Source organism: Lonchura striata, chromosome 4 (assembly GCF_046129695.1).
Source record: "Lonchura striata isolate bLonStr1 chromosome 4, bLonStr1.mat, whole genome shotgun sequence".
Lineage (NCBI taxonomy): Eukaryota > Metazoa > Chordata > Aves > Passeriformes > Estrildidae > Lonchura > Lonchura striata.
The window spans coordinates 48,008,705-48,029,846 of record NC_134606.1 but is presented as its reverse complement, the minus strand read 5'-3'; the positions used below and the strand labels follow the sequence as shown (position 1 = coordinate 48,029,846).

At 41.0% G+C, this 21,142-nt stretch overlaps 1 protein-coding gene across 2 annotated transcripts in view; it reads left to right on the top strand.

Annotated features, from left to right (window-relative positions):
- Positions 1-21,142, top strand: part of TET2 (tet methylcytosine dioxygenase 2) — a 71,185-nt gene that overhangs the window by 30,016 nt on the left and 20,027 nt on the right. For both annotated transcript variants that reach the window (XM_021531460.3, XM_021531459.3), the window contains exon 2: positions 17,110-20,488. In XM_021531460.3, coding sequence (XP_021387135.2) covers positions 17,110-20,488 — 3,379 coding nt within the window. The remainder of the gene's footprint in view (positions 1-17,109; positions 20,489-21,142) is intronic.

Genomic DNA, 21,142 nt, shown 5'->3' with positions numbered 1-21,142 from the left:
AAATTACAGTAATCAACAATTTAATTTGCACCTCCTGTTTCACTACCCTGTCATCATGCAGGAAAAGCAGGCAAAGCTCTCTTACATGCTTTCACCAGAGAAATTAAAACTCAAACCCATTTCATATCCTTAAACCAAATTTTTCTGACCAAGCAGATAGGAAATAAAGTGTGTACACTTGCGTAAGTAACAACATTTAAAGGACAGACACATGAAATTATATTTTATTATCATCATCATATGGTTAAACAGAGCACAAGGCCAGGTAAATTGGCTTTTAAGTTTGTTACATTCCTAGATTCTGGAGCAGCTTTCAGCTCAGCAACTTGCTGTGTATTTACTTTGCCAGGCAGAACAAGCCAGCTTGCTGTATTTCTTGCTAGGGTTTGGAATTAAATGTAGATTCAAAGCAGATGGAGATGTTTCTGCAGCAGCTGAATAGAAATACACAGAAAATGAGAAAACTCGTCCCTCCCCCTCCCAAACAAAGTTAGCTATCATCTCCTTCTGACAAAGGCCTATTCTTCTGCAGACCACATAAAATTATCTATCTGGTGAAGATCTGAATTTATGTACTATCAGGGCCCTTTGTGAAGTGCTGGTGAGCCCTTGGGCCAGCAGAGCCTCACTGCTCGCAAGGCCGCTCTTGGAGAGGAGCAGAGCGACTCTGTTCAGGAACTCCTTCAACGCTCGTTTTACATACAAAGGGAAGGGAAAACAAAACAACGAGAACCAAAATCAGCGAAACAGAAAATGATTTCCTAGATGGCTGGTACCTCCTCGGCACTCAGTCTAACCTGCTCTGTATTGGAGCAGCACATCAAAGCCATCCTCCTGGATTAGAGGCTAGTAAGCACAGACAGCTGGTCTCCCGTTGGATCTCTCCCCTACACTGACCTTGCACAGGGAATCCCTCCCTCCTTTATCCTTAGATAAACTCCTGTCATCCCTGAAACCTGAATAACTGTGCCATCTCACAGTCACATTGTCTCTTGCATCTGTCAGGCATCATTGTGAACCACCTTTTTTTTCAGCAGGGAGTTTCAAGTCATTACCTGCCTGAAACAGGATTCAATCATTGTGTTAGTGACTGAGAGTTTTCTTTACCAAGGCACAGGAAGATTTCTTGTATTTGGATTTTTCTTTTCTTGGCTATGAACTAAGCATTTCATCAGATGATGACTTAAAAAAATAAAAAAAGAACAAATCCAAAAAACACCTCCCCCCCCTCTTTTTTTCTCTAGAAAGTCAGTAAATCAATTCAGTTTCAAATCCGAATGCTAATCTCTGGCATTTTACCCTCGGTGGGTGCATTTTACTTCTACAAGCTTTGGATTCCCCTCTTCACTGTTGTGGTTTTTTTTCTTAGTCTTTTCAGTGTAATTAGTCTCAGCTGTGATACTACATATTTCCTTCTTCCCCTGGGCAAAATTTTCCCCCCCAAACAGTTTCTGTCTGTTCTTTCCCTCCCTCTTTAAATAGTAATTTACCTTTTAAGAAAACACAACTGCCTCCCTCTGTGACACTGTCCTTATCTCCATGCACAGCAAGAACAAGAATTTCTACTTCTTGAGAAAACACCCATAAACTCAAGGAGAGAAAAGGTCAACTGTGACAATAATTATGCATTTCTGAAACTCCTGCTAGCTACAAAGATTCCTGTTTTATATCTGAACTACAGAATTAGGGTTTATCTTGCAAAACCAAAAATCTTGCTATATCACTTGTATCACCTTATACAAGGTGATGATACTGTTCTTCATTTTTCAAACAAAAGCTTGTTTTTCTGAATTGCTAAAATGCCATTTAAAGCTAGGAAATAATCCCTTTTCTTTACCCCTAAAGATAGCCAAGAAAAATTTTAGTTCTGTTTTACAACTGGAAGAAATAAAAGAAGAAGGAATATAGAACTTTTTCTGTGAGACAAGAAGTATAAGCACAAGATTTTCCTAGATTTTCTTTCTTCCTCAGCAGCTCTCAAATACAGCTAAAGTTGAAATGAAGTCAATAAAAGCAACCAGCTGTGAGGACTGTAGAAGAACTGAGGAAAGAAAGATTTCTTCCCATCCAACACTTATTCAGTTTTCCTCTGCGAAGAATTTCTCAGTTCTGCTTGTAAGACAGACTGAACAAGGATCGAAGTCAGATGGGGCATTAATTTACATACTCCTGGGTGTGGGGAATCTTTCAGAAATATCCCTCTTATCTAACATCTTCTGCTGTCATTTTGACTTTTTGGGGCTCTGCCTCAAATGCTCAGATGCTAAATATGCATTCAGGATTAGGGCAGGAACCTAATGCATCTACTTTGTGCATTTAAAATCACCAAAAAATTTGTGTGAAGAAGCACAGTTTCCCATTTTTCATCTGGATGACTTGATTTTAACTAAGCTTTCTGTCATGAGTGGAGATAAGAAGTGAGAGAACTGTGTAAATCTTCCCAGCAGATGATCTATTTGACAGCCTAACTTTGTCAAATGCACTGTCTAATATAACATTGAAAGAGAAAGCTGATGATCTTTGCTCTTTTGAGGTGTCAGTTACTTAATATCATCTGTCTTCTTCATTCAAATACTATAAATCTATTTTTTCCTCTTTAAGAAAAGACAATATTAGGATGAGATGAGAAGATGGGAAATACAGAAACTAGAGTTTAAAAATAAAGGGGGTTTTGGTTATTTTTTAAATGGCTTACAGAAGATCTTCCCTTCAAGCAAAAAATACAAAGAATGCAAAAAAAACATTGTCAAGCCATGAAACACGCAGTGTTACAACAGAAGAGCACTGTGGGAGTTACTGGGGCATGACAAATATACAAAATACCACCACTACTTTTCCTGTAATCAATGGTAGCGCCTTTAAGTTACTAGAATCTGTAATGTTTCAGCATAAAAAATCTGATATCTGGCCTAGACAACTGCAATTTTTCCATCCATGCAGCAGATGCAAAAGTTTATGGTCCTCTTTTCCATGTATACTCCACAGAAATGAAAATATTAATAAAGTAATAAATAATTTTGCAGTTATGTAAGTTCTTGTACCTAAAACTAAATCTAAATGATGATAAGGCCACAAATGAGAAAAAAGTTAATAACAGATTGTTACAGCTGCTCCTCTTTTCAGTCTGCTTACTAAAAACCTAGTAAGTCTCAACTCAAGCAAGTTCATTTAAAACTAAATGGCTTAGCTCTTTGTTTTACAATTCCTATGAATAGTTCATTCCTGAGTTTCTGGTCAGAAAAAACACCCTATATCCTCTCCTGTGTGTTCAACATTTTTCCATGTGATGATGTACACAGTTCATGGCCTATGACCACTATTTTACAGTGTCTGGCCACACTGAATCCTTCAGGGAGAGTTAATCAGGTATGCTCAGCATAACATGCATTAGTTACTGTTCATGTTTTCATGTGTGAAGTGCAAATCTACTCCTGAGAGATAATGTTGGCAGTACTTGCCTTAATTATCCTGGTTCGGTCTATTATAAAAACCTCTCTGTAGCTTTCACAGAAAGAGGCAACGGTGATGCTTAAAGTGCTTACAAAATGTTTTTCCTGCACTTTGTGCATTGTTATGTATTGGTTACTGCAGTTCCCTGTGAGCCTGTATCTGTGGTTGTGATCTATATAAATAACTGGCAAAGGCTGCTGCCCTGTTCCAGCTGGAGCATAAAGGAAGTGGTGTCAGTGCGAGCCCCAGCACCATTCGGTAATCTCTGTGGGGAGTAGGAGGGCTCTCCAGAGAGCCTCAAAGAAGTGGCTTCAAAAATCCTGCAGGTGGGATCTCAGTGTGTGTGCCAGTGCCAGGCTAGATGGGAGGAGAGTACTCCAGTGCAAATTGGCAGAACCGGGAAGGTCTATGGAGCTGCTCTGCACTAGGAGGGGTCAGAAGGTTGCACAGGCCCGTTCCTATAAAGACTGATTAGAATCAAAGTTATTGCAGTTACTTGGAAATGAGTGCCATAGTTGCAAAGCAGGAGCTTAAACTTTCAAATAAGTCAGTGTAAATTCTGCAGTATGTTCCCAGCGAGCCAGATCCAGGGGGAAGCCTCTGTAATTAACACCCAGCAAACGTCACTGCCTGCTGATTCCAGGGTTCACAGGCCAACCCCCACAGGTGCTGCAGGGGCATCCCAACAATGGAAACTTGAAGACTGTTGGTTGGCAATCCTTTGTAATTTCATCTCTAAAAACTACTGTCAATGTTTTTAGTCATCAAAAGTTTTAGCCACAGTCTCTAGTTGCTGCAATGCCTTCCTCCAGCTTCAGATTCCTGCAGTTCTGTGGAGCACATTCCCTCATCCCCATCCACTTCCTCTTGTTAACCTTGTAATGGAAAATCTCTCTCAAAATCTCTCTCTCTCTCTTCCTTGTTGCTATCTGAAGTACACCAATCTTTCCTCCAACACAAATACAATCTGACACAACAAACAGAGAAAGAGTTATTAATGCAGACCACATATTTAATCTTGCATAGCAATTGCCTCTGGAATCCTGATTGAGCTTTTCAGTATTCAGTAGACACAAACTCTTCCCAGTGTGTCTCTTGTAAAGGGGACTGCAAATCCTTGAGCTTTGTATTTCCCTCTTTTAATTTAAAACTACAGCAGTAGTTACCAGCATCTAGTTATTTCCATGATAGTCTATGTGACCAAGTCAGGATTTAAAACCAAATTTCAAAGAAGCATCTTCTATATCATGGAGGTTTGATTAATTTATAAGGCTGTGCACATTTTTACAAAGCAGTTCCTCAGCCATTAGCCCACAATACCAGACTGGTTTTAGCATAATCTCAGGATCTTTTCTCTAACTCATTGGCAGCAGCACCACTAGAGTTAAAATGTTTTGGTGTTCTATTAGCTTGAACATCTTTTTGCTGATTTCTGAGTATCTTGTTTTACAATAGCCTCCTTCAGGCAATAGAGTCCAGAGCAAAATTTAATCTTCTGCAAGCATAACAAAAGGAATCAGCCTTAGTTACCAAAAGATCATTAAGTAGTACCAGCTGTTTTCAAGACATTGAATTTTTTCAATGAAGACAGAAAAGCTGAAGTGCAGAGTAAGACTTTTGCGGTTCCTGGTTATATTGCAGCGTATGAGAAAACATCTAACAACTCTGAAGACATCTCTGCCTCCACAGCTCCAGGAACAAGGGTTGGGTCAGGGAGCTCAGGCAGGGGGAGATTGAGAGCTGCTTGAATCCCCATCAATTTGCAGGATGGGACTGGGGCCCTGCTGGATGATGCTGACATATGCCCTGTATACACTGCTTGCTCAGCTGGCCCCTCTGCTCAGAGAGAGGAGCATGGTTTTGTTGGGACCTATTGGTGACAGGACTTTAAAAGTGCTAGAGGGAAAAGGCAGGAAATAGGATGGGCTTGGAGCCATCAGCATCCCTGAACATAGAGTCCAAACTTCTTTGTGATATAATTTCTCTCTGTCATGCTGCACAGTTGATGCACAGCAGTATGGGGACACGTTCTGTCTCTAGCACTCACCTGATTTGCTGAAGTCCTCCACATGCTTTTTTAAAGGTTAACTGCAGGTACTCCAGGACATTTTTTTTTTCCTATCTTGTTTTCAGTTCTAATTGTAGGTGCAACTAACTTTTTGGAACATTTGCTTAATCACCAATACCTACCAAAGACTTTTAAGGCAATTTTGGTTTGGAAAGCTGAGACACACATCTGATTTATTAAATACCATTTCTGCAGAAGCTTTTGTGAACCCGATGAGGCTGTTAGGAAGGTTTGTTTGCTGGGGAGTGTAATAAGCAGATAAAGTTTGCCATTCATCCTTGTCCCCCACCCTTCCCACAGTAAAAATATTAGCTCATTTTCTCATAATCAACCTGGCTGACTCTCAAAGGTTAACAAACCAAAGATAAAGTACCCTTACATGCATTTGACAGTGGCATTCATATTAGCTTAGCTGACAGCATTAGACATTGAGTATTCTGATGGATGTCTCCTCTCTTCTCCCAACTCCTCCTTCATTTTTGTAATGAAAAAGCAGCTGTTCACTGTCCCCAGAGGTTGTATAGAAGTAACACTACCAATCACAGTCTGCGCTGTATTTCTTCTGAGTAAAACCAGTTGCATTATATCAGAGCTTAATCCTTGCCTATAATCCTTGCTTTGCCCCTAAAACTGTTCTCTTCCTGCTGTGTTTTGGGGGAGCACGGGTGACAGAGGGACCATAGGTTTGTGTTGGCAAGAAAAGCAGAGACTGTGCTGTGCAATCCACTTGGCGCATGAGGACGTGCACACACTTACTCAAGCACACAATGCAGGGCGTTCTCTCCTACACCTGCATTCTTGAGCTCAAGACCACCACAGCTATGAGGCTGCTGGCTGAAGGACTAGCCTGGCAAACACTCTGCATAACCTTGCCAGGTAGGAGCAGTTCTGCAGGGCTTGTGGGATCAAGTCTTCATTGCTGGAGGTGTGGATTTAAAGAATGAAAAGTCACCTGATCCTTTTGAGGAGACTTCCCCTGCTTAGGTCCTCTTAGGAAGACTAAAGAGAGGCATTTAAAAGGCATCCATTAACTTTCACTGTCTGTAGGAAAGATGTTTACTTAAGCTGAAAAAGTCTCAGCTATGATTTATGAGTTTCATTCAAAGTAGTCTCACATCTTAGATTTATCTGTAGTTCCCAGCTTTCTAAATCCAGTTGAGTGTGTACTTTACAATGGTGAGCCTTTCATCCACACTGCTTCTTTGTGCAGTAAGAGCATGGCTGTGTTGGGGACAGACAATAATCAATTAGTGAAACGGTATCTCATGACTGAGAATATGAAGTGGGCTTTGCAGAGGCTGACAACAGCTCTTTTAACTCACCCATTTCTGTATGTCTCTTAAATATCCCGAAATATCAAAGGTCTTTCATTAGAGCTTCAAACTCTCTCAAATCCATGCAGGCCACTAGATACCTCAGACGACCATGAACTCATGTGAGCCAGCAGCAAGTGGCAAGTTGCCAGAGCAAAGAACAACCGACTGTTTTCAAAGCTTTGAAAATATTTGAAAAGGAAGGACAGAGAGAGAAGTGTTGCACTTCCCTTCAGGACTGCTCAAATGCCGCTCTTCCAAATGTCAGCTGTGTGAGTCTAAAAGTCTTAGTGAGAGTTAAATCACAATCTACCAGTTTCCCTGTCTCCTTTTAGCTTGGCAGTGAATTTTCTGCCTCTTCATGTTGCATCCCGCCACAAAAAGAAAAATTTAAACAGGAGAAACAATGTTCCTTTGAATTACTGGAAATTAAAGAAAAGCAGGAGTGCCAGCTTGTTCTCAGGTCCCAACTGTTTCTCAGCACAGCAATTCCAAATTTTATCCAGTCTTTTAATTTGGTTAAAGGGAGAAACTTTCATGTTAGAGCTGTGTTTTAGGCAATCATCTCATTCACAAAATCTAGACTTGTTACTGGTTTCCAGTTTCTCTGGAATACCTAAGTGATATTCCACAGAAAGAAAAAAGCCTGTATCCTTGTAATAATCTTTTTTTTTCTAGTAGTTTTCTTAAATGTTTCTTGTCACAAAATACATAGAACTCCCCATATACTGCCCATTTGTGCTTAAATACTAAGAAGTTTTAAATGGCTATACATAAAACCCACATCCTTTGTAAGTGGGGATAGAACAAGATAAGAAGTAACTGACAAATGGCCTTGGTTGTGTGGAAGTGCAAACTGGAGCCTATCACTTGATCCTCAGAACAAGATTAACAGCAACCTTCTAAAGAAAAACCTAAATACTGTCTTGGAAAGGGATATAAAACTAAACTTAGAAAGGGAAGGAAAATACTGTAGCCAAGATGGTAACTACAGAAAATATGCTTTTCAAGCCAGGCTTAAGAAGCTAGGCTGCAACTCCTCAATAAATGCTGCCATGATGTGAAGTTGGTTTGGGTCCTGAGCCCTTTTATCTAGGAAGATCAATGACCAAGTTCTTCCCAAGCTTCTATATTGAGTATTCAACATGAAAACACCGTCCTACATCTTCATCTCAAACCTAAAGCTGAAGGGGATGGTAACAGTACCCATGCCAAGCTCTCTTGTGGGCTTGGAACTGTGGTACGGCAGCACTAGCTCACATTTTGTTTCTCTCCCAGAGTTTTGCTTTTATCAGGATTAGACCTCAACTGTTCAGAACCAACTGTTGTCAGCTGGCTCTGGTCATCAAAACCAACTTGTCTTTCATCTCTGGTACATCTGGAGAGGTAACTGTTTTCTCAGATTTGGATTTCAGCCCAATAATCCATGCCATTGTTCTGTGTAGATTGCAGTAACCCACATGAATACTGCTCCTGAAGACCACACACAAATGCAGAAAAGCTGAGTGGCAACCATAGCTTCAGGGAGCATCTTCTCAATAGATCTCTAAAAATGCATCAGATTCTTATCTTCTGTGCTGCCTCAGCAACAGTGGAAGTCAGAAGAGATGTTTGTGTGAGTAGATTGAAGACTTTAGCACACTGAAAGGTTTTAAGGAAACAACCTTTTCTATAAAGCTCTGCTAGGAGTAACAAGCCTATTCTGCTGAATTCAGTGTGATTTATACAGTGAGGGAATAAAACTGCTTAGTTACTGAGGGGAAAGTCAAGGTAATTCCTACAGGTTTTTGGAAGATTATACAGATACATGTTATAGCTGCTTATATATCAAGCATCTGAATTTGGAGAAAATCTAGCAGAGTGTAGCATGTGCATTATGTCTCCAGAGAACAGACTGTGGATTTGCTGTGTGACCTCCATGCATTTGGTCAGGGAACAAACAGTATGGATATAGATCCACCCAGGGAGGAGATTGGATGTCATGAACTGGGTTGTTTATTCTGTCTTAGGGGGGAGCATTAATGACATCTTCAATTACATGGGGAGAAAGAAGCCATAGCACAGAAGGAAAAAAACCTGTTCTGCATGTCTGTGGCAGATGGGATGAGCTGATCTAAGGTGATGTTTTAAATGGTACAAGCTTTCTAATGAGTTAGATTAATTACTGCATGTAACTGTGTGTTATTATGTAACCCTCAGCATCAGAGACTTTTGAAAACAGGTTGGAGTGGACTGGCACAGGTCTGGCTGGTGTTTCCCTGAAGCCAAGGAACAGGGCACCAACAAACCTATTTTACCCATGTGTTTATGAGAAATTGGTCTGGTTTGTAAGTCACGAAAGGCACAAATTGGGAGGAATAAAGCTAAATCACAGGTGGAAATTAAAACACATTTTGAAATTAAATCATGCAACAATTAAAACAGTGTAAGATGTTTCCAAAGCAAGTACCCTTGTTTTGGCTCAACTCCTCCAGCTCCACTGTGTGGAAGTGGAGCCCCAGCAGGACATGCAGGGGCAGACAGCATCTCTCACAGGGACACAGGGCATCTCAAGGCTCACTGGCCCTGGAAGGGATCCCCAGAACCTGCCCCTTGGCTATATTGGCACGCACACAGCATGCTGTGTAGTGTGGGAGCTGCCTCTTTGGCTGCCTCTCATTTCTCAAAACACAGCAGCCAAAAGTTGAGTTCACTACAACATCCCAGCCTAGGTGTGGCAGAGCCATGAGAAAAACAAAGGAAGAATGTGTAGAGGGGTGTAAAGGCTACTGTAGTGAGGCCAGTGAAGGGACTGAAAGTTCTGCTTTACCATCTGGACATGCAGGAGCACCAGTCAGAGCACACACAACCTGGAGCCATCAACCTTCTCTTTGCATTCTCCCCACTCTCTTCTCAGTATGACCTTCAACTTTTAAAAAGAAATTTAAGAAAACTGCATTTTGTAAAAAATACTGGTTTCAACAGAGCTGTGAGACCAACAGGATTTTCTACATAAAGTTCAAAGGATAATGGAAGCCAGAGCTGTGTAAATAGGTTTTCTGAGGACAATGCAGCCCACAAGGTTTTATTCTCTTTTATCAGTTCTTCCGCTCATACATCTATTTTCTAGTGTTACTGACCCAACAAGATGAAACCTTGAAATTTTTAGCTTGCCAGTGTTTCTTTTTCCCATCCAGTGGTTTTTCACTCTGCCAAAAGCTGTGATGAAATCATCATGGATAACTGACCTTTGAATGGTGCTAGGAAGTCATCAACCGAAGAAATCCGTGCTACATCCAGGTCTGAAGCCAAATGGACAAAGATCACAGAAACTGGAAGATAATGATGACAGTGACCTCTTGGTAACCCTCCCTAAACAGCAGGTTGATAACATCAAGTGTGCCTTGAGGAACTGTTCAGCCACCAACGCTTGCTTATCCTGGCGTGCTCACAAGAGGCTGCACTGCAGAGCTTGGCCAGAAGAGCAAGAGAAGTCAGCTGTTGCTCTCAGGGAGCTGATTTTAATCAGCAGCCTATATCACCATTGCCATTTGACACATGGAGTAGCTGAAGTACTGAGAGGAAAATCATCCCTCAAATAACATCCTTTCTCTAGACATCAAAAATGGGTCAAAGCACCAGCTGTGCACCTGATTAACACTGATCAACACACCTAGCCTAGCATAATGGACTGAGATGAAGAAAAAGAGACTGTTCTGTTTTCCAACACAAACATCTTTGCCAGTGTTTAATTCACAGGCACTGCGAAATTACTGAATTATGTCCTGTGTGGGTCACAGTTTGAAATAATTTTGCTGGTCCAGACTTCACAGAGAATTCTCTCATTATGCAAAAGCATCTCACTGAACACATGCTTATTTGAACATCCCTGAGATTTAAGGCTATAACTCTGTCTGTCGGATACAAAGATTCTTAAAAAAACAGCAAAGATGAAAGGATGCTTTAGTTCAGCTTCCCTGTATTTGTTAAAGACATCTAATAGTTAGGGTGGTGCTCAAGAAATTGAGCAATACTGGTCTTAGAGTATGTTGGCATCCCAGCACCCAAGGTAGTACCAAACAAGCTAACCTGGGGAGCACTGCAGCTCTGTGGAATGGTCTGTCCATACAAACTACCTGGATCCGCCATACACCAAACCTAAACTACAGAAAAGAGCTCATAACTGGCAAGAACAGACAGAGATGGCAACCTCACCCTGAATGATCTGGTTATTGCAACAGGAGGGTCCTTTTGTTTCTTAAATTCAATCTGATTTTGAAGTTTGACTTTTAGGGAAATATTTCTTATCTGGTCATACTATGGTGGCATTTAAAGCAACCACTTTAGGGCTGTAGTGTTTTGCTAGAAGAACTACAGAGTACAATTAGGTACAAAGTTTGTATGGAACACAAATCACAAAAAATAGGAACTGGAGAGCTGTGTGATACAACAGTATAATTTCTGTTTACTCATATTTTATAATCCTGAATTCATTTCCTTTGCATAATTGGTTTTTTCCACCCTTATTGTAGAGGCATTTAATTTTTACTTCCCTTGAATTTATACAATTGTTAAAATAGTACACTTTTTCCACATCTGGGTAGAAATTATGCAGTATCCAGTCTTATTGATGGTTATGTAATGTAGCAAGGAGAAATCACTATTTAGCTTTACTATCATGCCCTCTGCATTGAGTTCAAAAATCAAATTGATTCAAGTGCTTTTGCAATTATACCATTGTATCACTGAAATGGAGGAACTGGTGTCAGTAAATTGAGGGGGGTTTAGCACTAGTTGATTTTAAAAATGCATGAATTTCGAAGCATCTGGCTTGGAGAAGATTTAATGAATTATTAATCCTCATATGTCACAAATCCCATGCTCTTCATTCCTGTATGTCTGCTTGTGTGTATATTCGCTAGTCACCATTTTCCCTGTAAATTAAGGGTGAATTAGCTATAAATTAGGCAACAAATCTTATCCATCCCACATTTTCTTTTGTTTGACACAGAATATCATAGATTTAAATGCCAGAGAAGACAATTATATTCATGTAATATGAGCTTCTGCAGAATACAGTCACAGTGTCATTGAGGAGTTTCTAGATTAACCCCTTAACTGCTCTTTAAAGTTACAATAAGAAAGCAGTATGCATATTTTAGGAAGAAATATAGATTTAACTAAAAAAATTCAAGGGACAGGCAAGGCATGGCATCCTTACTCAAGTTTTTTCCAAAGCATTGCTAATGCCCTAAATAAATAAACTATCCAAATGAAGAGAGTTGAATGTAGTGCAAAAAGACCCTATTGTAAGCCACAGATCTCAGCTAACAACAGAGTGTCCTTGTCCTTCTGGGCCCTCCTTTACATCTGCCTTGAAGTTTCACTGTGTTTTGCTCAGCCATCACATGTGCAGTGGGGCAGCACAGCAGTGCTGCTGGTAAGGAGCAGAGCAAATCCTTAGGGGATGTTGTGTTTTGAGCTTCAGTTCACCTTGGGTATGAATGCAATCTCTCTTGAATCTGTCCTGTCTTGCCTCTCCTCTAAGTTTCCATATGGAAGTTCACATTGTTTCTCTCTGTATAAACGACAGTACCTTAAGTGCAAAACATGTAAGAAATCCTTAAACTATACCACACGTGTTCAACTTTTTATCCCAGCAATAATGGAAATGTCTCACCAATAAGGAGTTTTGATGTGTTAGCTATCACTCCTTAGCCATCTGAGTTCACTGCACGTCTTTTCTCCTCTAGGGACACTGGCAGTTGCTTACAGGTTTGTTAACCAAAGGCACAGCTGCAAATTGGTCTTTAGCTATGCCAGGGAAACACATCCCATAATATCAAATCCTGGTGTTAAGCGTCACTATAACTGCCTACACACCTTGTTCCAATATTAAAAAAGTGAAAGCTTTGTCAAAGGGTTAATCAGAAACAATTTTGTTTGTAAGCAAGTCCAGAAGATTTCAGGTTTTAGAACAGAAATTGAACTTTCTGACAATGTTATGCATCAGTGCCCTTACCTAAGTAATAACCACTCGTGCCTCTTCTCATATTTTCGTTTTTTAGTGAAATAGGAAAAAACCCAAACCCCTAACTTCAAGAGCTTTTTCACGTGTTGGAAGTTCAGTATTTGGAATTCTGCCAGATGCATGAGCTTCAGAGGAGAGATGCAGCTGAACAACAGCACATAAGGATAGGTAGCCAAAAGTGAAGCCAGCTACCGTACACAGACAACAGGAGCAGGAGAGTGTAAGCAGAAAGTACAACTTACCAAACTGGAGTTTGGCAAGGCATACGGGCAAATTCACCTCCTGTCAAGAAAGTGCTAGAGGGGTTTCTTGTCTGGGAGCAATTTAAACCTCTGTGTCATCTGGCAGTGGCAGAAGGGTGCCAGCAGGATGGAGGCTGTGGCAACACCCCTGGAACAACCCAGTGAGCCATCAACAAGCTTCTGGGTATCTGACTTCTGCTTTCCCGAGTCTCATAGCAATAATCAGTTGAGCACAAGTCAGCTGAGGCTATGATCTGAGGATGTGTATTTCTCCTGGGGAAAAAATCTTCTGAGGAGATAAACGTCTATCTCAGCTAATGCCAGAAGGGGAAACAACCCATCTGACCTCGCACCTTTTGGTCCTTTTAGGTCCGCGAGTGCTCTACCACAGCTATTCCCCCACCTACATTTTCTTCTGGGAATCTTGCCCAGTTTTGCAGAAGGCTGTACTCCCCTGCAGTGGGTGTATTTATTCATTCATTCATCTGAGCTGCTTTGCATTCACAAACTCTCCAGATACAGGTGCTATAGAAAATAAGCTATGAACCTTCAGACCTGGCTAAAACTAAAGAAAGATTTTCTGTGAAAGAAAATGACACAGCTTCTGTTGGTGCAGAAATGTCTCTTCTCCTTGTAACAATACCTTTCACAGTATATTGATAAGAGGTGGCAGGAATATGCCAAACTTGTCCATAAAACAAACAACAAGAAAATCTCAGGCTCTCATTCAGTGCCTGGTTTCCAGTTTGTGCCCTGTGTGCAGCAAGAAATAAATGTACTTACATCGATTGCATCTGAAAAAGTCAAACAGTGGTAATCTGAATTATAACTTGAATGCATATTGGTGGGATGAGATGCTGATCCATTTGCACAGTAATGTGCTATATTTAAGTCATGCATCGTGGCATCTTCAAAGAGTCCAGTCATTATGATGGATTAGACTGCAGAGTCAGTCCTAGATGCAGTAATTGTTTCACAGATGCTGATGATGTGACTTGAATTTCTAATGAATTATAGCTGAAGAAAAATATGTGGAGCTTCTAAATGGTCTGGATAAAATACAGTTATGGGAAAGACAAAAAAGTCTAAATGCTGCGCTTGTGGGAAGGTAGATTTACTTTTAGAGGTAGAGTGTTCACCTCTGTAAGGACAACCACAAAGACTTTTTAAGATGCAAACAAGTAGGAGTACTATTTCATGGTGCTCCAGGTAAAAACAATAATAAAGATATTGTGGCCATTTATTTTTTGCCAGTTCTACATTACAAATCATGTTACTTTAGATTTGCTGTGATTTGTAGTTGCTTGAGGAAGATTTTTACTCAGTTGTGACTTGAGGATAGTGAATAACTTGAGTGTAGACAGTGAGAGAAATAAGTATAATGCAAAGTTACCCCCATCCTAGATGCATTTCAAAGAATGCAAATCTGGCACTTTTAATGCATGAATTAACTTTGTATTTTGAAGAACCAAATGATTCCCATGTTCTTTGCAATGTCTAACACCAGTGTCTTTTACACTGAAAGTGGTCTGAATTTGGGACAACATACTATAAGATCTTTGAGAATGCATGAACAATAATTCATCTCACAAGAGAACCTCATGAGTTTGGAGAACAGCATGAACTTAAGACTCTTTTCTGACCACAGATGTGCTCATTTGAGGGGTTTGCAAGCTAAGTTTAAAGAAATCAGGGAGGCCTCACTTCTAAAGAAAATGGTGGGTTTATCTGACAGATAGTAAGGAGTTGAGAAGAAAGATTGCCTGGGAAATCCCAGAAGGAATTTGGTTGTAACCCACAAAGTACACCAGAAAAAAAGCTGCAAGGCAGATTTTGAGGGCCAGACAAAGTTTCTCACAGCTTAGTTGCACAGACTAAAACTTTTTTAAAAATAAATAAATCTTTTAGAAGCAGCTTGACAGCACAGTGTTAATCACTATGGTGCCCTTTATTTAATTTCATTTCATACTTATGAAAATCAGCAGCCTATACACTCATGTCTGTGATTCACCTGCAGTTTTTAGGAATGAAACTTGTGGAGGCAAAGAATGGCTTCCAAATTAGTCTGGCATTTTATTTTTGAGACACTCTGGGAGCATCTTTCTGCTGCCTGGCCTAGAATGACACATCAGAGGAATCTTTTCCACACAGATTTCTGCTAAGCGTAGAACATCGTCTCTCTGGGAAAGCTGCAAAGGCTCATGTCTTGTGGTACTATAAAGCTAGGGTGGGAAATACCTCTAGAAGGGAATAAGCCTACACTACCATGTTAAAAAAACCCAGGCAAGACTGACAAACATTTTTTTCCATCTTTCTGTTCTTAGTTTTCCCTGCAAAAATTCTTTTTTAAAGTATCATTACCTGCAGCAAGAACTTATCTACTTCTGTCATAAAAAAACATAAATTGAGTAAAGAAAGAAAAAAAATCAAACTTCAAGAGTAAATCTAAAAACAAGTATGGCATTCAGAGGAAATGAATACAAGTTATCATATAGATGCTTGCTGGTCAAAATGTGCATTTGAATTGTCCTGCTACTGAATTCAGAGCTGCAAGCAGAGAGAATTCTGCTGGATGCAATGTATTTAATGGATTACTATTATTTATAAAAGCATTTTAGGATCATATTATTAAACTGAGTAAGGTAATACGGCACTGAAAACTAGATAAATTACATCGAAATAATATTTTAAATTACATTTTAATAATATAAAAATAATAATGTAGGATAAATACATAAGCAGAGCAATCATGATGGGAGAATTTTTTCAGTATAATAGTTCTTCCTATGTAGTGACAATACCAGCCACGTGTAATGCCTCTCCTGACTCTGCAATCTGAGCAGAGCTGACCTGGTAATAGAGAACCCTTCAGATTCTCCTTTATGAAAACCAAAAATAAAAGCTTCAGAGCAGATGTGCATATATATCCAAATTTTCTCTGTGCAACTGCAAATCTGTAAGACCCACTGTCAGTCTGCCTTCTGTCATTTGTGACGAGTTGAGAACCATAAACCAACAAAGAATAAATTATAAGCAGAGTCAAACAAGGGCTTTATCTGTGTTAACTGGGTCTGTGAATTCTGGGAAGATGCATGTGAACAGGATTAGCTTGTTATTGTACGGAATTTGCTCACTGCACATTGTCAGTACTTTTATCCAGCTAAAATCTTCACTTTGTAAATAAAGAGTATATGAGAAAATGGGATTTCCCATCCCAACAAAGAAGAAAAAAATCCAAGCTCCAAAGCTGCAGAGCTCAATTCAAACCCCAAAGCATGTTTAAGCCATGCTTGGTGTCTATATGTAAATCTGAAAGGATATTGATACCTGAAAAAAACCATTTCCATCAAACCTTTCAAAAATCACCCTATTTCTGTCAACTTTACTGATCTGATGATGAACTGTAAGATTTCCTGTAGACAGCAGTCAACCATGGCTTTGTCCTGTGTATTGTGCCACTTGCATGGTCTTCAGGAATGCCAGTTTTAAAAGACCCTGTTAGACAGCTGAGGACAGAAAAAAAATGTTTTCCCCTCTAATTGGAAACTTGGTGGCAATACTCCTTCAAGTCAGACAAAAGAGGTTTGGCACACTTGATCAAATTACAGGATTAGCACCAAGTCTGGGAACCACAGTTTCAGCATGACTTTCTGCCTTACCAAGGGCAAAATGTAATGACAGAGGAGTTTATGCAAATCATTCAAAAGCAGAGAATACTTTTTGCTCCACTATGAGAGATTTCTTCTGGTAAAATATCTTATTGTGTTAAATGGGAGTAAGGAAGTCACTCTGTATTGTCACTCTCTTTTCATCTCGAAGAACAAACCTTTAAGAAAAAGGGAGACCTGGAGGTGCAAGATGCACCAGGATAGTGAAACACCCCTTGGGTGCACTTGCAGGCTCATGCTGTGTGGTAGCTGTCAGGGCAAGGGGTGTTTGAGTGCTGCAGGAATTGTCAGTAACTGGCTGTCCTTCAATGGAAACTAAAACTGACTTAAATTCTCTCCCATTTCTTTTCTCTTTCAGATACGTTCAGAGGGTAGCCTTGTGGATGGCCTCAGAGCAGGCCAGATGGAACAGGACAGAACCAACCATGTTGACGGCAATAGATTGAGTCCATTTCTAATACCACAGTCTTCTCACATTTGCCAGGCAGAGCCTTCTGCAGTGAAGCTACAGAATGGGAGTCCAGCAACAGAGAGATCTGAAGTGGAAGTAAATGGAGACCATAAGCCACTATTCAATAAAAGCAACTTTGGAGTGCCCCACCAGAAGGGAAGTCCAAACAACTGTGTTAACCCAGACCCTTTACAAGAAAAGAAAGTATATTCCAAATATATGCAAAATGGTGGGATCAAACGCACTTTTAGCGAGCCCTCTCTGTATGGACTTCATGAGAGCAAGAAAGTGAAACAAGACAAAGAGGTAAATGGAGAAAAAGCTGAGCCAGAGGATAACAGTGAAAAACCAAGTGTCTCCAATTGTTACAGTGAGAAGAAATCTGAGAGTTTTAAAAGACAAGAAAATGAAGCTTCAGATTTGATACTGTCTACAAGATACAATAGTGTTGGTTCAGAAAACCCTCATGACCTTCTGATTCAGGATGAGCAGGAGCAGGAAAATATTCATTGCCATAACAGGGACATTGTCTTACTACTTAAGAACAAGGCAGTGCCAATGCCTAATGGTGCTACAGTTTCTGCCTCTTCCATGGAAAGCATGCATGGTGAACTCCTGGAGAAAACACTGTCTCAATATTATCCAGAACATGTTTCCATAGCAATGCAGAAGAACACATCTCATATCAATGCCATTACCAGTCAGGCTACTAATGAGTTGTCCTACGAGACAACGCATTCATCCCATACCTCAGGGCAGATCACTTCCCCACAGACCTCAAACTCTGAGCTGCCTCAAGTGCCAGCTGTAGTGGTTACTGAGGTCTACAACACAAAAGACTCCAGTAAACCACCTGTATTGCCAGGTAGCTGTTCACTTCAGAAGCCAGATCTACAGCTACAGCAACAGATTCCAGGCTATGATCCTCAGCAGTTACCTATAGGAAACAGTAATATTCATGGAAGCATAGGGCAGATTCCCAACCAAGACCTCTCTCTAAGTTCCAGCAGTATCCTGCAAGCTCAGAGCACTGCTCTGGAAAGGTACTCTGAGCAAGCAGAAAATAATGGTGCTTTCTTTACACAGAACTCAACTTTTCACCAAGATTCCTCCACTGCTCCTGCTCCAGAAATGAACAGTGCACTGTCTGCCGCGGTGCGAGAAGGACACCACTCCTATAACAATAGGTGTGATGAAACTCTTCCTGGGGAGATAAAAAATGAAGGGCAACAGGAGGGACCAATGTCAGAAAGTCCCAGCCTCAGCCAACAACAACTTCAACCTCAGCAGAGCCTTCTGCAACAGGCACAAACATCACAAGATGTCAGTGAAAGCAACCTGCAAGCTGCTGTGGCCGCCTCGATTCCGCAGCGCCCTGAAGGAGTGATGCTGGCGTCAGAATCTCCCCTCCAAAACCTGCACGCACATGGAAGCGGGGGTGAGTTGCAACAACACTATGAGCATTTCCCAGGACAGAGAGAACCTGAGACTCCTCCTGACAAAGAAAAGGACCAAGTGAAAGAGCCTGTACAACAGGCTCAACATTATTCAAAACCAGCCTGGATAGAACTGGTTTCCACCCAGTTACGCCAGGGAGAGCCTCCCCAGAAGCCCAGCGAAGCATTATTGCGGTCAATTCTTCAGTACCAGGCAAGCACAGCCCAAACAGTTTATACAAAACAGTATGCTGGAAGTCCTGATTCTTTAAAGGGGCCTTCAGGACAGGCCCAGAGCCAGAAGATAATGCAACAGGAACAATTTCCTCCACTGTACAAAAGCGAGAGCTCTCAGCTGCAGCCACATCCTCCAGCTGACCAGCAGCTGCCATTCCAGAAACACTCACCACAGCTCACAAAGGTGGATTCCCTTCTCAAGTCCCAAGTGCAGCAACACCCTCCACAGCAGCTCCACTTCCAGCCAAGATCAGAACAACAAGGTGAACAGCCTTCAGGGGCCCCCTTGAAACAGCAGCACTTGAATCCCCAGCCAGGGGAAAATGGGCAATTCTTGCATTCACACATCTTGCAACAGATGCTGCAAAACCAGGCACATCCAGTGCAACTGCCATGCAGTCCACAGCTAACCCCAAACCAGCAGCCGGCTTCACAAATGAAAACTAAAGATCTGTCCCAAGCCATATCCCACCCCCAAAGCAATGCTGAGCAGCCTGTAGACAGGACATCCTTCAATCAACTTAAAGTAGATGAATGTTTCCAAACTACGACTAAGTATACTAAATCAGCTGCATTCCCACTGCCTAACCCTCAGCTAGGCCTAGAGCAGGTACAGGCCATGAACAACAAAGCTCCCCTTTACACTCAGAAGGCAAATGCCAGTCTCCAGCACCCTTGCCCAAACAACAGACACCTGATTTCCGAGAAGAAAGGGAACGCCGCAAATATGGAATGCTTTGGATCCAACAAAATGCAGGATTTGCAGCATGTGCAGTATTTTTCAAATAACTTGACCGCAAAGCAAGATGTGAATCATTGTTTTCAAGAACAAGAGCAACAGACACAACAAGCCTCAGTTCTGCAGTTGCCACCCCTCCAGCCCTCACAGGGCTATGGTGCTAGTCTGAACCAAGACCTCCCAAGCAAACAAGCTCCACAGATCCCTCAGCAGTACTTACCACACAGCCAAACTGCCCCCCACAGCCAAGACCAGAGAGGCTGTCATTTGCAGTCCCAGACCCCTAAGGATTTTCAAAAGCATGCTGCTCTGCGGTGGCATCTTTTGCAAAAACAGGAGCAACAAGCATACCAGCAACCCAAAACTGAGATTGGTCCCAGTGCAGCACGCAAGCCTATAAAAACTGAGGCTGGCACAAAGTCTAATGCCTGCATGCGCCCATCGGCTGGACAGCTGGAAAACAAAATGTGGAAAAAAACAATTAAACAAGAGAATCAGCACTTTGGCTGCGAGAACATGCAACAAAAGAGCATCATTGAGACAATGGAGCAGCAGCTAAAACAGATACAGGTCAAATCACTGTTTGATCATAAGACTTTTACTCTCAAATCACCCAAACATGTGAAGGTTGAAACAGCAGGCCCTATTACCATCCTATCACGAAATACCAGTGCTGCAGATTTTGAGACTCAAACCCCAATCTCAGATCAGCAAGCAAACTTGTCTTCTGAGAAAACCCCGACCAAAAGAACAGCTGGAACTGTTCTCAATAATTTTTTAGACTCACCTTCCAAGTTATTGGATACGCCTGTAAAGAATTTATTGGACACACCTGCCAAAACCCAGTATGATTTCCCATCTTGCAGCTGTGTTGGTAAGTGCTGAGATGCATTAAAAACATAATAGTTCACAGGAAGGAAATGAGCCTTCAGGTTGGGATCACAGGGTTAGTTGGATGTTTTTGTTGGAAGATTTTCTTGGGGTTTTTTAAGAACAGTAATTAGTGAAGACTTATAAAACTGGGGTTTTACACACTTAGGCCTACTGCACATACCAACCCTACACATGGCCCCTTTCTCATTATTCCATAAAGCAATTACCTATTTGATTTTTCAGTCAGAATGCTTATGGCTTCAGATCCATTCTCCTTGAGCAGCAGACATGTAACAACAACATACTGATAAAAAGTAGGTCATAGCTTTATGACCTGATTTATTTGTCAAGGTTAGATACAGCTTTTAAAAAAACTATCCCGGTCCAAAACTTTAGAGTCTTATGCCCATTTTTTGCTCTAACAGTGAAATTGTTAAAGTTTCCCTTAGTAAAGACTAAGCAAAAACAGATGTCAGATTATTCTTTACTTGTTGCAAGAGTTTATCCTCCTTTTCAGGCATTTGTCTTCTGTAAGGCTAAAGAGATCCACAGTTTCAAAAAAGAAGCTACACAAGCAGTACTAAAAAAAGCAGTGGGGGGAACCTTGTTGCTGCTTGGTGGCAAACCCTGTCTCCAAGAGCTGGAAAAATAGAGC